We start from the raw sequence: 17,292 nt of genomic DNA on the forward strand, positions 1-17,292 counted from the left end.
TAGAATTCGATTCCCACCTTGAAGAAATGTTTCTCACCACTGGCAATTGAGACGTGTAATGAGAGAGAGGAGGAGTTATTCTTGTATGTCGACTGCCCAAAAGTTAATAAAATAAAGTGGATCTATATCGTCAAAAATTAATAAATCAAAAATAAAAAAATCAAAAATTAATAAAACAAATCTGACTACGAGTCCTCAATTCCTATTCTTTAAATTTTTGACTATTTTTCTTTGGTGTGCTGGAGCAAAATTGAACTAGCGCCATCACCGTCTTCTAACGTGACGTAATCAAATCGTGTAGTTAACCTCTGTTATGTTAGGATTTTCTTTTAATTTTTGTACCTTTTTAAATTCAACAATAAATATAAAAATATTTATTTTTGTAAAACACCCATAATATTTTTATATGTTTTTTTCTTTTCCTTTTTTGAAAGAAGAAGGATATGTTGAAGAAGAAAAAAGATATTTATAGAGTATATACAGTGGTCGAAAGACCTTCACAAAAGAAAAAGAAATCTGTAACTACATATTCAGTATTTGATTCATTGAATAGTTTTTGAAAATTTCAGAACTAGAGCTCCATAAGTGAATATCCAATTTAATAGCATGAATTACCTCATCTCTGCTCTCCCACTATGGACTTTCCTATTTCTTTCCAGCCAAATACATCAAACTCAACTAGTGTACCAAACATGCCTTAACTTTTACACACATAACAACCGCTTTGTGTATCCATAGTCTTGGTCTCTCTGTTCATACTTGCAAATTTGCTCATCATGGACTAGGATTATACTATTGTATATGAAAATTTCCTTTTTCAAATTGAAACGTCTATCTGTATGTATCCTACCAGTAGAAAAATGTACCATGATTTGTAAAGGGGAAACATTGCTACGGCGGATACCAGTCCATATAAAACATAATCCTGATCATTTCATTTCTGGATTGGTACCCTTGGCAATAATGGTAACCACCTTTAGCAAAAATGAGAAGTATTATATCTCTTTGGATTAATTTGAACTTTCGTTTTCTCTGCCAACCCCAAAGTTTGAAAAATCGATTCATTTTCTCAAAGTTTCTCTCTTTCTTTTTCTATGCTTTCCCTCTCCAGAAAATCCCACAAAGAAAAACTTAACCTTTGGCTATATAACTATCTCGACTCAAATCAAGAGACACCTAGAATTTCTTGTTAATTTTTTTTTTTGATTCATTTATCAATGATAATCATTGGTATATAGTTTCAAATTTCATTTGTGAGGAGTTCATTTGATTTGAATGTCAAAGGTCAGGGTTCGATTGAGATCTTGATCGAAGAAGCAATTTCTAATTACGGTTAAACTTTGAATACACCTCTTAATCTTTTGATTTCATTACGATTTCCCAATGTATATGATCAGAATCTTTGGTTTTGATGTTTCCTTCGGCTGGATAAATGCTTAGAAATGGATCTTCCTGGATTATCCATCATGCTTCAAGTCACTCTTACTCCTGGAACCGAACAAAGAAAAGCTAAAGAAAAGCTACTGAAGTAAGTCTTCAACAGGTACAAACTTGATAACATAGTTTTGATTACTTGTTGAAATAATCTTCTGATTACTTGCAAGTCTATTATTAGTTGTCATTTGCACAGTTTAATTCTATGTTTTTTATTGGTTTCCCATATGTTGATTGTTTGAAATACTATTTGTTTCAGATAATTTTTTTGTATTAACATGAAATGGTTTGCATAAATAATTCCCTTCAATAGGTTTGTTATTGTTGGTTAATGGAGAGAGTTCTACACTTGATAGTGGTTATTGTTTTTCTCATCGGAAATTAGACATTATCGATGTAACACCGATTCTTGCATTTTCATTCTCACCTCAAAGGAATAAATATACTTGGTGAACGCCGTGAAGTCTAAAGCTCAACTACACACTTCTATCCAAATCTGAGACGTAGCTATAAGTAGACCAGAAATCAAGTATATAGTTTAATCAACGAAACTTGACAAACAAGATTGAGATAGCAACGCTTGCGAGTTCGACCGAGCATGTTCTAAAAGTGACTAAATGATCTAATTGATTAGAAATCCATGGGTCCTGCCATATTTTTATATTAGAGCCATTTGAAACTTGCCAGAATATTTTGTTTTTTTATATTGGCCTAACTTCCACCAAGTTGTTCCATAAAAAGGACACGTTAAAGATCAAGAGATTGAAATCTAATACCTAAGTGTTTCTCATCATACTTCACCATAACTATCGACTTGTACAATTTTCAATAAGATATGTGATATAAGATAGAAAATGATATCAAACCGCTAAATACTATTCATTTATAGTATGAGTTTATATGTGAAATGTAAATCCATAACGATAGAAAATTCACAACTACTAGAAATTCTCCTTAAGAAACCAAAAAATAAATAAATCAAATTCTTGTTTATTACTCACAATTATAGCTAAAACCAGGACCACCTAAGAAAAAACCATAACCGCCAAGGTGTTGGTGATCAAGTTTCAGACCATAACAATTCAGATTTTTCATAATAATCGAACAGGTTCCAGGGTCTTTAGCTATATGATTTCCATCAATAACTTTAACTTGAGAGAAATAACTTGATACGCCAATACTCCCTTCTGAAGGTAAATGACCACTACCCATATCAGTAGAAGTAAGTCGTTCTTGATTTCTTGTGTTTGAGATCACTCCACCAAAATCTGTCCTGGTTGCTTTTGTAGACAGTTGTTTGAAAAGAAATGATGGACAATATCCCACGTCAACACCTTGTAATGTACCCACAAGTTTCTAGTTGATTGGTCCTACAAAATTATGGTATTAATTTACTTCCTTTTTGGACACTATCATACAAAGGTTTTTTTTTCCGGTAAAAAATATCTTGAGACATGGATTTCACAGTTAACGACCATAAGTGTTACCACGTCAACACGAGTTTTATTATATGAAGGACAAAAAACATCAATCAATATAATAGTTTACCTGGAATATACTGAAGATTGCTCCATATTGGGTGCTATTGAAAATAGATGTTTCAAATGATGCACCAAGGGAAATAGCTAAAGATGTCTGCACAAAACCTTTGCACAGGATATCATAGCTACCTATTTGGTAATAGTCAACCTAAAATACAAATATAAGTTTATTTATACTTATGCAAAAAAAATTATTAAGTCGACAAATGTACGGAGCAACAACGATGCAATCTAGAAATAGTATTTTCCTTACATATCCATTAAAAGATATTTTAAGGTTCTGCACATAGATTAAGAAATTGTTAGATGAGATTTTAGTTTTCCATTTTGAATTTCTTCATTTTTGTTAATTTTCTTAGAGTCAAGTATTTTATTTTATCAACTCCAACCTTTGTCTCAGTTGGAATACTAATCCGGAAACCGTTGTTCACATACTCTTTTAATAAAAAGTTGATGTAGCAATATAGGATCCTTCTCACTCGCCAATTAAATCAACTAAATACCACCCAAATTTCTCTCAATACGTTCTAACTCTCCAAAAAGCAATCTCACAACTTTTACAAACAAAAGTTCCCACCTCTATCATCACCTAGTTTTGTTTTCTTTTTTGGTCCTAGTGGATAGCCAGAAATGGACTAATACATGGCCAAAAGAAACCAAACTCAGAAAACAATACAAGGAAGTCACTAAAACTTCAGAAGGAGTTTACTTGGGTAAAGGAGATCCTTCCTCCTTTGTTATCTGGTATTCCACCATATGTAGCCCAACCCAGCATCACAAAAGCAACAACAACCTTATTGGTAGGTTAGATCAACTCTAACTTAGATTATATTAAGATCAATATGGATTGGGCTTCTAAAGGGAACCCTAAAATTACACGTGCAGGTTTCATATGTAGGGATTCTGTGGCAAGAAACGTGGTGGAGGTGGCGCAACCTTTAGGCATCACCACCGAGAAAATAGATGACATCAAGAACGACAACATAGAGAATATTTCCATAAGTACAATTCGAAGCAGACTCGGAAAACCTGCTAAGATTCGTAGACTCTGATACCGAAATACCTTGGTGCATAACTAGGATGATAACCTAAATCAAACAAATAAGCTTCGAATTCCACAATTTACTATCCAACACAACTATATGAAGGAAACCAAACAACAAATGGGATGCGGTGGATGACGGTCAATTGGAAAATGTCTAATAGCAATTAAACATACAATCCCATCTTTCTTAAATCAAATTATATTAATTACTTTAAGGATATGATATACCTTCGTTTAATCACTATTCAATAAAATATATGAATTTCATGCAGGTAAAAAACTTCATAAAATATTACTTAAAATCAATATGCATACAATGGTACTTACTCTCCAAGCTACAAAGAACCTCGTATCATTGTCACCATACATCCTTGGATGAACCTAATAAAAAAAAACATTCAACATGACGAGTCACCAGATTTATAATGTGGAAGTTAAATAAACACCTTTTCATTTTCGAGATTCTTCATAAATACCCCTAAAAGGTATTTTTAAAGTTTCTAAGGTCTAGTTTTTGATACTTTCACGCGTCCAAAATTACTAGTATAATTTTATTATCCAAAAAAATACTAATAAAAGTTTTACAAAACTTAAAATATACCTTTTAAGGGTATTTTACCAAGAAAAAATAATGAGGGTATCTAGTAGATAGTGCTCCCTAATGAAAACAATTACAAAAATAAATAAAAAGTTTTGGATCCATATCTTACTTGCCAACCGGCCTCAATAGACTCTGAGCCGTCACGGCTTGAAACCCAGATTTGTGATGCACTAAGTTCCCCTGCTTCAGTTAGGGGTTTCCAAACGTTTATCGTTTCTTGTGCACCTCGAAATCATCACTAAAGCAAACAATTCCTGCAACCTATATTGTAACGATTTTCAAAATTGATAATACAGCACACACACACACACACACATATATATATATATATATATATATATTCTCATCAATAAAAATATGCATGTATACATATATTTACCTCTCCCGAGTTTGTTGTTTCTTGATTTTTCGCTCGGTGTACATAACCATCATGTACAAAATATTTAAATGGAAGCGTCGTCTTTGAGTTATAACTATTTATGGACCTTTTAATAGGAACGGTTCCTTCTGGGCATGTCCCATACTTATGCCAAGTGTGTGTAAGATTCATTGTCCTTAATTTATTTGAGAGCAATCCTTCAGGATATGAGCTTGGTCTTATCTGTTCCATGAAAAAAAAAATATATATTATGTCTTTTAAGATGTATAGTACTAAACTATTTATGTGTGCAAAATATGATCAACAATGAAATTTTAATAATTTTTTTTTAGGAAAACAACTAATGTATAAATATATATTATTACATGGAAACTTAAAGTCTCTTTGAAAGTTTCTTTTATGACATATATGTACTTTGTGAAACTATGGGACTTTAACACTTGACAACCTCTAAAATGCCAGATCCATTAAGAAAGCTAACTGTGTTTTATGTGATAGGCATACTGACACTAATGAGCATTTGTTTTCGCGTTGCAAGATTGCTTTTGGGGTTTGGACATATTTTCCAGAATAGTCTTGGGATTAAGTGGCTGTAGAGTGGTAGTGTTACGAAGATATGTGGAAAGTCGGCTCTAAGAAAACTGGAATAGTAAGAAAAAGATTAATCTCTTTTGCCACGTGCATTTTGGTGGAGATTGTGAAAGGAAAGAAATGACATTATTGTACATAACATTAATGTGGTCAGAAGTGTGAACCAGATAGTTATCGCTGCCAAATGTTCATTATATTATTTGATCATGATAACTGATATTTTCCAAGGTTACAGTTTGTTAACCCTAATCTGTAACGGGGATGTCGTAGTGCACTCATCCATGCAGCTCTTTGATGTCTTTGCCACTGTTTTAGTGACTAAAATCTTTTTAATAAACTTTGTCATTTTCTTGCAAAACAAAAAATAAATAAGTTATTATACCTGTATTGAATGATTATAAAATAGTGGATCGTTGAAAACAGGTTGTTTGTATATATCATAACGGTCAATGATCTCGTCATTATCACCCTACAATTTAAAGATCATGAAATTATAAATACACATCTTAAAAGATGAATTCGTAAAAAAATTATAAGTAATAATTACCTTAATGGTTTTGATTATTGCTTTGTTGGATGCTTTCATGATGGTTTTCCCATCAACTAATCTCTGAATTAAAACTACTAGGATGAGTAAAATCGATAGTGAACTATGAGCCATGTCAAGAGAGGTTTGATCTTGCAAAAAAAGGGACGCGATGAACATTATTGATAGGACATATAAATATAAATATGAATTTTCCCTTAGTCTGATTTCTTTAACTTATTCTGAGGTTACACCAATAAATTTTGTCTTCACTTGAAATTCCGAACCAACAGACTTTTTCACCTTTCAGAAACCAACTACATGCACATAGAAAATTACGAAAATTTAGGCTTGCATATCTGCAAAATGGCATGAGAAAAAAAAGAATCTTTTACCAACCAAATAAAAGGTGGTATTAATTTTTTTCCACCTCGTCATCTTTTCTCTCATCTATAAGAAATATCCATTTTTCTCTAAAAATAGGTTCTTTTAAATATTTTAGATTTTAATCTGAATCTATCGGATTTGGTTTGAAATTTCAAATCTATTGACAAATTTGGTTATAGATATTATTACTATTTTTTAGTATTGAATAAAACTATTGCTATTAGGGTTTGTAAATAGTGCTTTTAGTTTATGTTTAATTGATTTTATTATTAGGTTGCTTCTGCTAGCCAATTAGATGTTTCTGATAACCATTATGTTTTTTTTATTGAATGTTCGTATCAAAAATACCATCGATAATGATTTACCATAAGTGGTGAAATTCTACAGTCATGTAAAGATCAATGGCTACTAGACGTAGGTCGGGCAAATTACTCCCCCTTGGGACATGTTAATATTAATAAAGAAGAAGAATTCAAATGACAAAATATAATTTCATATGACATGCTTCAAATATTTGTTTCATTTATGAAACGAGATATATGTATTTTGTCATTGTTCTCGTTTTTGATGTATTTAAACGGGATGTATTCATTCTTGTTATATTAATGAAACCAAGAGGTTTCCTTCAAAGAAAAAAAAACAAAAAGGGTATTTTTTGTTCGCATATATACAATTACCGTGTTTATTGAATATATTTTTATGTGCAACATATAGTAGAAGCTACTCTTCAAGAAAAATATGTCTCATTAAATTGTTACCTTTTCTAATTTAAAAAAAAAATACACAAATTTAGAAAAAAATGGTCTCAAAAAGATATGAAATTTAAATGCCTTGATTAAGATTGAACGTATATCCATGCCAAAGTTGAAAATCATGCCAAAGATATGAAATTTAGTAAGAGTTTTTGAAGGTAGTTTAATTGTTGACAGTGCTGCTGGATAAATTAAAAAATATTGGAGATTACGATTTTTTTCTTTTAGATTTTCTCCAGTTCTCATGTTGCTATAAAAGAACTGTCTCAAGTTGCATCTGCGGTGGACAACATCATCAAACCCCTTTGTAAATTCATAATCTTGGTCTTTATGCCTATACTTTACAAATTTGAATTTCTTAAAGTCAAAGCACTAGTATTGTTAGGACAAATATGAACCCAAAACTCGTGCCTATACCAATCCCGTATATTAGGGCGGATACAAATGGAGAAACCAATATTGTTAGGGGGTTACTTGTATTGTTTTAAAGAATTTTTTTTTTTTTTCATGGATTAATATGTGCCTTAAGGCCAAGTATAATGGTTCATGATTTTGCTTCACTATAGGCTTCCTTGGAGCGAAATCTAATTATTATGGTCTTTCTCTTTGTTTTAATATATTTCGCTTCGTATCGCTACAATATATTTTTTTATAAGATGTGATCCTCCCATGACCTAAGAGACGAGACATGGAAGCTTTGAAAAATGATTCTGGATAGAAAGGTGCTTTTACGAAAGCCACAGGAATACCAAACTAGACCTAAGTTTCCGTAATTTTTTTAACTTACACACTAACTTAACTTTTAGGTATTTTCTATATTTCCTTATATAGAAATATCAAATGTAATAAACAGTAAATTAGTTTCCATTTTTCACTATTTACACGTAGTTAAGCTAAATGATGCCTCTCCTTCACGGTAAGATGCAGCTTCATTATCATGATTAAGTTATCGCGTAGAAACATTTTAGTTTGGACGGAAATTTATAACCTTTTTGGTTATCAACTGTCGTGAAAAATCGGTTTCTGGATTGGTTTCATTTTATTTATTTATTTTTTAATATTTTTTTTGGTGGGTAAAAGCCTTCAAGGGGTTAGTCCTATGAGAGTTCAGGAATTTTTAATTATTTAACTCCCCGGGAATTTGGGAGGAGTGTAGGATAGTATAGAGAGTTTGTAAGAGTCTTGGAGTTTTAGGTCTAGGAAATTTGAGTGAGTGTGGGGAATTTGGGGGAGTTTATTACAGAGAGTTTAAGAAAGTCTAGAGAGTTCGGGGGATTACAAATCAAGGCTTATTAGGCATTTTGAGAACAAAAGGGTCGTGATAGCTGAATAATATCCCTTCTTCCCCATAAACAACTGCAACTCTTCGGCGTGCAGAAAATGAGTAAGAACACTCCCACTCAACAAAATAATGGCTGTTGAATGGAATATGGAAGATCATAAATAAATGGTGCTATGATCAAAAAAATAATAATCAATAATCCGTAACTAGTGGTTTTGAATCTCATCAAATCTTCTTAGCTAATACCATTATTTCAGGCATTTCAATAACGCAGGAGTTGTCTTAAAATAAGTAATTAACATGGAGGTGTCAAGATATTACATTAAGGATCTATTAGTGATGGAAGAACTAGCAAATAAGTATACTTCTTACTGGGTTACTTAGTAACTCTATTTATACCATACAACTGAGGATACATATACAATTAAACCAAAAAGATCCATCGTGTATATAGATTAGTAGGAAAAAAGAATGATAAAAATGAAAATTCATAGCCAGGATGATCTCGTCTTTCTACCTTTCAATGTTTTTTTCGGACCAAACTCTCTCTCAAAATCTTGTTATTTTGGGAGATGTCAATTGAATTAAAAAAAGTACACATTAAACTCCCTAGATTACTGAACTCCATAAAAAGTTAGAGTTTTCCCACTTACAGGGATTTCAAGACAGTTTTTCCAAATCCCCAGACAACTAACATGGGTTTCCTAGGGACTCCGAGAAACTCCTTCAATTCTCTCACGACTAACATATATTTTAAAAGATTATTCTAAACTCCCCCGACTATATAAACCAATTAGCAAAGGTGGTCTAGGTTTCAGGAATGCACGTAAGTTCAACTTAGCATTGATAACTAAACTTGCTTGGAGACTTTTGACTGAGCCTAAAGCTCTTTGGGTGTCTCAACTCAAACCTAGATATTTCAGGAAATCCTCAGCATTTAGCTAAAATCCCTTCTAATAGTTCTTGGATTTGGAAATGTATAAGTAAGGGAATTAAGTTAGTTAGGAACAAAATAGCATATGGGAAATAGGAGATGGTAATAACATTAATATTTGGGAAGAAAACTGGATTCTTAAATAAGAATAAAATCTTAGTAACTACAAAACTATTACTAACTCTCATTTAACACTTGTGAAGGATGTAATTGATCCAATCACCAAAAATTGGAATTCCTCTTAAATTTTTGATCTGTTTGCAGGTCATATTGCTAGACAAATATATAACATTAGGATTGTTGTTGATAGTAATTTGGAAGCTAAACCAGACACTCTTAGATGGCTCCTTACCAACTCAGGGAAATTCACAGTCAAATCCATGTACAATAAACTAAATGAAAGAACAGTGCACAATTATAACCTAGGACAACCAGATTCTTTCTGGAAAAGTTTATGGAAATTAGATGTTTCTCAAAGAATTAAGATCTTTGCCTGGAAGTGTCTGCAAAATGCAGTTTCTACCAATCTAAAGTTATCTAGATTTATGAAAGATATTACACCTAACTGTACTTTTGGTTGTCATGAAAATGAATCCATAGAGCATCTATTTCTTCATTGTCTTTATGCTAAGTCAGTTTGGGCATCAGAGCCATTCCCAGTTGAGTTAAATTTTGATAGGTCTATTACATGCTTAGATGTATGTAAAGACTGGATAGGAAAGGAGGATCCAATTATACCTATTGAAGTAATCATGACAAAGATGTGGTTTATATGGAAGAAAAGATGTAACAGATCATTTGAAAAACAACATCAAACACATACTCAACTAGCTTTGGAAGTACAAAGACATCTAAATTTTTGGTACAAGGACAAACTTTTAACCAAACAAGTCTCAATTAGTATAGTGAAAAAACCTAGGTGGAAAGTTCCTAGAGTGTCTCAAAAGAAACTCAATTTAGATGCCGCTTGGAATTCTATGAATGCACCAGCAGGTTTTTCTTTAATCTTCAGAAATGATGCAGGAAACTTCGAACAAGGCAGAGCAGGACCCATCACTACCTCATCTCCAAAAGAAGCAGAAGCTCTAGGTATTTTTGCAGGCAGCTAAATGGGAAACAAAGGAAGGATTATCGAATTTCAGTGTGGAAGGAGACTGCAAGAACCTTTTTGACTACTTGAATGGAAAATCATCACAAATTACTTGGTCGAACCAGTCAATTATGGAGGAAGTTAAAATAAAATTTAATCTTTGTCAAAACTTTTTAGGTTTTTTTATATTCCTAGATTAGCAAACAATGTAGCTGACATCCTTGCTAAGGAGGCTAAATCTTTTCAAGTTTGTGTTAATTGGAGGAATGAACCTCTATCTTGTATTTTGCAAGTCTTAGAAGTAGATAAATCTAATGTTCGGGTTGGAGTTAATAGCCCAATATTAGATGGCTCTACTATTACTGATGTAACGGTTACTAACTCCCCAAATTAGTCTGCTTTGAATGCATTAAAAAATTAAAATAAATAAATAATATTAAGAAGAAATATCTCGACAAATGTGTGGCTCAAGGTTTGGAGTTTGATATTTTGGCCTTTTCCACGTTTGGTAAACTGGGGGATGACACGGTCGAATTTCTGAAGAGATTGCATAACCATCTGTCTACATTTGATATTGGCGCAACAGATTAGGGATTGTGATTCAGAAAGGGATTGATGCCCAGCTTGTTGTTAGGATTCCAACCAGTTTCTTACGGTCGTCAGTTGTTGATGAATAAGACATTTGAAATGTACTCTGTTAAAAAAAATTAAAAAAAATTTAAGAAAAAAAAAAAAAAACTCCCCCGACTAAGGGGTGATTTGGAAACTCCCGTAAAATACATTAAAAAAATCTCTCGCGACTAACCCCCTATTTATCATTTTTCTAAAATTTTCTCCCTCTTCTTTTCTGCTTTCCCTCTCCAGAATATCCCCCAGAGAAAAACTTAACCCTTACCTATCTGGCTATCTTGAATCCTTGATTCCAAAATCAAGAGACACTTAGATTTCGGAATCTTCTTTTTCGAATTTTATTGATTCATTTGTATCTAGGATTATCATTGATATATAGGTCCAGATTTCATTAGTGTGGAGTTCATTTGAATGCGGAAGGTTAGGGTTCTATTAATATCTTCATCGGAAAAGCAATTGCTAAGGTTAAACTTTGATTTCACCTCTTAATCTTCTGGTTTCGTTGCGATTTTCCAATGTATGTGATAAGAAACTAGGGTTTTGATGTTTCCTTCGGGCTGTATAGATGCTGGTAGTTTGTTTAGAAATGGATCTTCCTGGTTTAGCCATCATACTTCAAGCCGTTCTTACTCCTGAAACCGGACAAAGAAAAGCTGCTGAAGGAAGTCTTCAACAGGTGCAAACTTAATAACCTAGTTTTGATTACTTGTTGAAATAATCTTCTGATTACTTGCAAGTCCATTATCATTTCTCATTTGCGCAGTTTGATTCTATGGTCTATTGATTTCATGATTGTTTGTTGTTGGTTAATGGAGAGAGTTCTGTACTGGACGGTGGGTATTGTTTTTCTCCATTGGAAATTAGACATATTGTCGATGCACCACCCCTTCCTGCATTGTCATTCTCACGGATAAATATTATTCCTCAAGCCTATAGGATAGAGCCTTGCCTACATTAACAGAATTAGCAAGACCGGAGGGAAAGCTAGATTGAGCCTTGCCTACATTGACAGAATTAGCAAGACCGGAGGGAAAGCTAGGTGATCTCCGGCATTAGCTTTTCCTTTTTTTTTCACTACACCTAAACTAATTGGACAATTTCTATAAGACAGCAACTAACATATTAAACTTAATCTCTAGTATATGTTTATATCAACAATACCTAAGGTTAATTACTCCACGTTTAGCTTTGGCATCTCAAGGAGAGGCGATAAAAAATACAGAGATATAAAGTTGTAACTGTTCTGATTAAGTTGATGTGATACATTAGTTTCATACTAGAATATGGAACATGTTTTTTTGACAGGTTTTGATATTTTAATTATGTGACGAATGCTGAATACTGATTTCAAATGCTTAAATTTGATAGGAATGTGACTGGAAAGGCCATAGATATGCTGGTAAGAGACCTGAAGGTTTTATAGGCATTTGACGAAAAGGTGTTTTCGGGTACGACCGGACTCTTGGGATTGAAGAACTTCAGGTATATGGACTAACATCTCTCTTTTAGCCTGGTGCTGGCAGTTGAATAATATCATGTCTGATTACTGTATAAGGAAAACGAGCATTTGTGGGAAAGGTTATTTGATTCCCAAAGGCGAGAAAGATGTTCCATGATTCCTTCATTTTCATTTGTGGGTTTGCTTAACTGGGTGCTGTCGTGCTGATCATTTAAAAAAAAAAATCATGATGTGTTTGATGATCCTGGATATCCTGCTATTGTTGAATTCAGCAGCAGCATATAGCGAAGAAACAAAAACTGATTTTGATTTTGGTGATGCTTTACAATTTTCTAGAGCTAATGTTGGTGGTATTCATCAAGTGCTGTAAGTATTATGCTCCTATGTAATAAAGATTCTTATAATGTAGATGGAGGATAAGGCAATGGAGGCGGCAGCCATAATGGGGATCACAAGAGGAACTTATTTCAGTTAGCGGAAGACTTGGTGTGGCGTCAGTATGGCCCCTGCTACAGATGGGAAAGATCAATTTGCCACCAAGGTAAAAAAGTTGCTATTAAATTACTACTATAACTCTATATTTAGTTTAACATGTCTGTTGATACTGTGTTGTTATGATGGTGATGGTCAGGACGTAGTATCATTGATATCGGAATCAGGTATCCACGATCTTCATATATTATATCTGTCCTTGATTTCATTCTCTACATATTCTTGGAATTGTATGTGCAATTGTGCTATATTTTCTTTACGTGTTGTTTTCATTTTGTTTCTCCGGATTCATGCTCCGAATTACGTTTATTTGGTTTGGTTTTGTTATGCAGCTGAATACAAGTGGATTACTTGAATAGTATTGAAGCAGCAGAGCTGATAAAGCAAGGCCTATGGTTTGGATAGAGAAGTGGATTCACCACCTCAAGGCTGGAATGCTCAAGATTGAGACCAGGTTGGTGAAGATGCAAAATGATCATTGAATCTTCTGTCAATACAGCCTCTTTTATGTGATTACTCGTCTCTGTTACAACTCAAATAGACAAGCAGCGAGGAAATAAATCTGTTGACGACAAAACCAAAATTTTCTCTGATTAGTTTGCTGATATTATAGGTACTCTCCTCTCTCCTTAAATTCATTTTTTTGGTACCAAAACCAAATTCTGTTGTGTGGATGCAGTGATCATGTTGGTCGATCCATGCGAAATGTCTTGTTTTTCTTGACATGTAGTTTGCTTGATTTGCCTCTTTTCCCGAGAGTACATGATCTCATATGCTAAAATTGATTAACGACGTTTCCTCCTGCCATACGTCTTGCGGGGAAAGTTATCATCAAATAAGATCTATCGAGAGTATGGTAAATAAAGTAACATTTGGTAGGTGGAAGAGAAAGGCTTAATTAACTGCTTAAGTTGCAGATAAAATTGGTGCTAGTAAACTGGTTTACAAGGTGGGTACACCAATCACAGAGACTTGGGTTTCTTTCTAATAGCTAGACTGTTAGTGAACTGACTCTTGCCATAAATAATGTTACACCTAGATGTTAAAGTCATTGCTAGACATCCAATTCTGGATCAAAACTGAGTGATTGGCCTGTCAAGTTTAGGATGCATAAGTGTCTCATTCGCTAATAAAGCTGCTAGATGAGTTTGAAGTATTCCCTTTCAGCTTGTAGTTTTCTTTTCACTAGCTTGCAGCATTGCACTTTAGGCCAATTCAGCAGTATACTTTCATCTCAAAGTTCATATAAAAGTTGCTAAAATTGGCATAGAGATTGAATTGCTCCTTCTATGCCAGTTTAGTTTCTTTGGTAGCCATAATTAGAATCTGTTTTTGCTGTACTTCATATTAATTATGCAAGACTTGTTGATTCAGCTCTTTATGGTTTTTCATTTTCCTTCGCTATGATGCAGCATTCTCCCTTTTCCTCTGGTTCATTATTTACCGGTTGGACCACTATCTTACGAAAATGTGTCTAAAGACTAAGGCCCAGTTTTGCAAAGATGAAGTGGAAAAGCTTCATCTGAAAATCAAAGAAAAGGAAGAAAAAGCTTTCAAGAAAATCAAAGAGAAGGAAGAAAAAGCTTTAAAGGAAAGAAGATTGTTAAATCAAGAAGTCTTCTAACTGAAAGAGGATTTGAGAATCTGAAGAAAAGGATAGACGGGCACTTGCAGCAGAATCTAATGTTGCCTCCCTTCAGAAGCAATCTAACGACCAACCAAGCAAAAAATTAGTACCTTGAGGGTATATGCTTTACCCATATGCTTTTGTAAGGTAAGTTACACAAATAATGTCACCCAGTGATCCAAAATGGGCCTTTCTGACCCAAAATCTGAACACTAAACTCAAAATTTCAATAGAAATTGTAGGCACTACTGACAAGATACACAATGCTGGGAATTTTATTACAACCGGGCTGTATATGAAACAGTGCTTATACCAAAAAAGAAAAGTTAGAAATAGTTTTTCACTATCAATTCTCCATGATTGTTGTCTTAGGGACAGGATGATCATGATCTCGGTTTCAATTGTTTTGTTGACTGATTCTATTCTTCTTCGTTCATTTTTTAGATTGTTTGTTCGGCTGTTATGCAACTTACTTCGAACGAGACCACTACTTCTTACCCAAAAGCTCCATGGGCCGTTTTGAAGACTAAACAATCCGCGGATTTAACCGGGACCAACCGTATTTGTGCGGATGGATGCTCGGACCGTTCGCTAATGGGTTAGATGCGGATGGAATTTTTGAAATCCAACGGATTACGGATTGGATCCGGATGCAACCTTGAAAATCCGTTGGACATTTTCATAGGTGTTTGCTTGGAGTGTTGTCCAACACACTTCCATATTCATATACACTTCTATATTCATATAGATATATAAAATAGATAAGTTCTATAAGAAGTCATCTATATGGGCTTTATTTTTCCATTATAAATTTTAACCAACACAAATTCATTGAATTATCCGCACCCAAGTCGTTCATCCATTGGATGCAAATCCATTGAATGCGGATGCCTAATTTGAAATCCGTAGTAGATTGGATGCGGATGAGATGAAAACCGGTCCATACCGGCTTATGCTCACCCCTAAGTGAAACATTCGATCCCAAAGCCCAAGATTGAAATTTGTTTAGTTTAACAAGGTAGGGCTTGGGGATGTGGTAATACTACTTGATGGTTACATGTTACAATTGGAGACTGCAGCACTGACTTGGCAGCAATATGGTTTGCCATTTCTTCATCCCCAGAAATGACATTGATCTTGTTAATGAGATCAAGAAGTTTCCCTATGAAATCATCTCCGCTGCTCCATTCATGAATCTCTGCTTTGATGTGTGGTAAACTGTTGCATATCAATTTCCAGACCGGATAATTCTTCCTTGGCATCACATAATCCCCCTGTCGCATTTTCAAACTCGGGCAGAAATCACCTTTTCCGTCTCCAATATAGATGATTTGCTTCTTTCCTTCGTCGAAAGCCAAAGAATCTCGCATTCGCTCGATAATCTTCCCCTAATTGCACCACATAAACAAACTCTAATTAGAAACTAACAATAATTTCAAAACCATACTATGTCCAAGAATATGTGCATGTAAAGTTACCTTGCACATATTAGGAGGGCATGCGAGGCTGCACATATGAGGATCAGAGAAGGCGAAATCATTGTAAGACAGAACCCTAAACCGCCCTTGTTCGTCTACGCAATTAGGATTCGTAATGATTTCGGAGAAATATTCAAGTAGATCATAATGCTTCAAGATTGTCTCAATGAAGAAAACATTCGCGTCGCTCACAATTCTCAAATCGCATCTGAAAGCACAGATACGTGCAGTTGTTTGCGTAAGTATCTTGTGAAAATTATTCAATATAAATACCAAAGCTTCAAATAAAGACATACGAATACGATAACATTTGTAGACAAATTCCATTAAAAGGAAATCAAGAAATATATACCCTAGCGAATGAGCTGATTTAATGGCTGTGATCATCTGAGGATGTAAAGGTACTCTTTTCAGACCTTCAACCATCTCCTCTACTGTTCCTCCCTGTGAATGAATTTCTTTCATCACCATGTCCTAATAAAAAAATATAAAAATAAAATCAGTTTGATTCTTATTTATAAAAAAACACAAATAATCATAAAATCAATAACGAACATATAATATGATATGATAATAAATCAGAAAAAGTAAAAAAAAAAAAAAAATTCTAAAGATCATACCACACTTGTGTTCCATGACATGGTACTGAGAAGTTGATTAAACAACTTGGTTACACCGAATTGATCGAAAACCCAATCATCACTATCACAATCAATAATAGTATGATCAAAATCGAAAACCACCACAATTCCAGCCATGATGATGAGGGCAAAAATATCCTAGAATAGCTTGAGTGAATATAATGAGCTGCTACTGCGGAAATATGACCAAGTATATATAGAGATTTCTTTTAGGAATGGTTTTTCGAATATTACAGTGAAGATGCGAATTGGGAGTTTCGGTAAGTGTCGTATTTCTTGTTGGAATACGGGCAGCTGAATATATGTTTTTAGAGACCCACGTTGAGGTGATTGCATATTCAATATGACATTTGTAATCTATATGTCAATGGGAACCGCTTCCAATTGCATGCACACTCTATTA

General features: G+C 33.8%; 1 protein-coding gene and 1 long non-coding RNA gene across 4 annotated transcripts; one reads left to right on the forward strand and one right to left on the reverse strand.

Moving 5' to 3' along the window:
* Positions 1–11,426: 11,426 nt before the first annotated feature.
* On the forward strand, positions 11,427–15,525 carry LOC113349370. Of its 3 annotated transcripts, XR_003360110.1 has the most exons (8): positions 11,427–11,656; positions 11,758–11,868; positions 12,561–12,674; positions 13,061–13,192; positions 13,283–13,310; positions 13,476–13,756; positions 14,556–14,917; positions 15,215–15,525. It is a non-coding gene; the product is annotated as an uncharacterized LOC113349370 (long non-coding RNA). The 3 variants fall into 3 exon arrangements; XR_003360108.1 differs by having other exon boundaries at positions 11,427–11,868; XR_003360109.1 differs by lacking the exon at positions 15,215–15,525 and having other exon boundaries at positions 11,427–11,868; positions 14,556–15,013.
* A 6-nt stretch (positions 15,526–15,531) lies between these two features.
* LOC113349369 (inorganic pyrophosphatase 1-like) lies at positions 15,532–17,292 on the reverse strand. Its single transcript, XM_026593342.1, has 4 exons — positions 16,869–17,292; positions 16,601–16,722; positions 16,249–16,456; positions 15,532–16,158 (listed from the first exon to the last, which is right to left on the reverse strand). Exons 1-4 carry the CDS (start codon positions 17,004–17,006, stop codon positions 15,781–15,783), a joined length of 846 nt encoding a protein of 281 aa, XP_026449127.1. The 5' UTR covers positions 17,007–17,292; the 3' UTR covers positions 15,532–15,780.

Source organism: Papaver somniferum, chromosome 2 (assembly GCF_003573695.1).
Source record: "Papaver somniferum cultivar HN1 chromosome 2, ASM357369v1, whole genome shotgun sequence".
Lineage (NCBI taxonomy): Eukaryota > Viridiplantae > Streptophyta > Magnoliopsida > Ranunculales > Papaveraceae > Papaver > Papaver somniferum.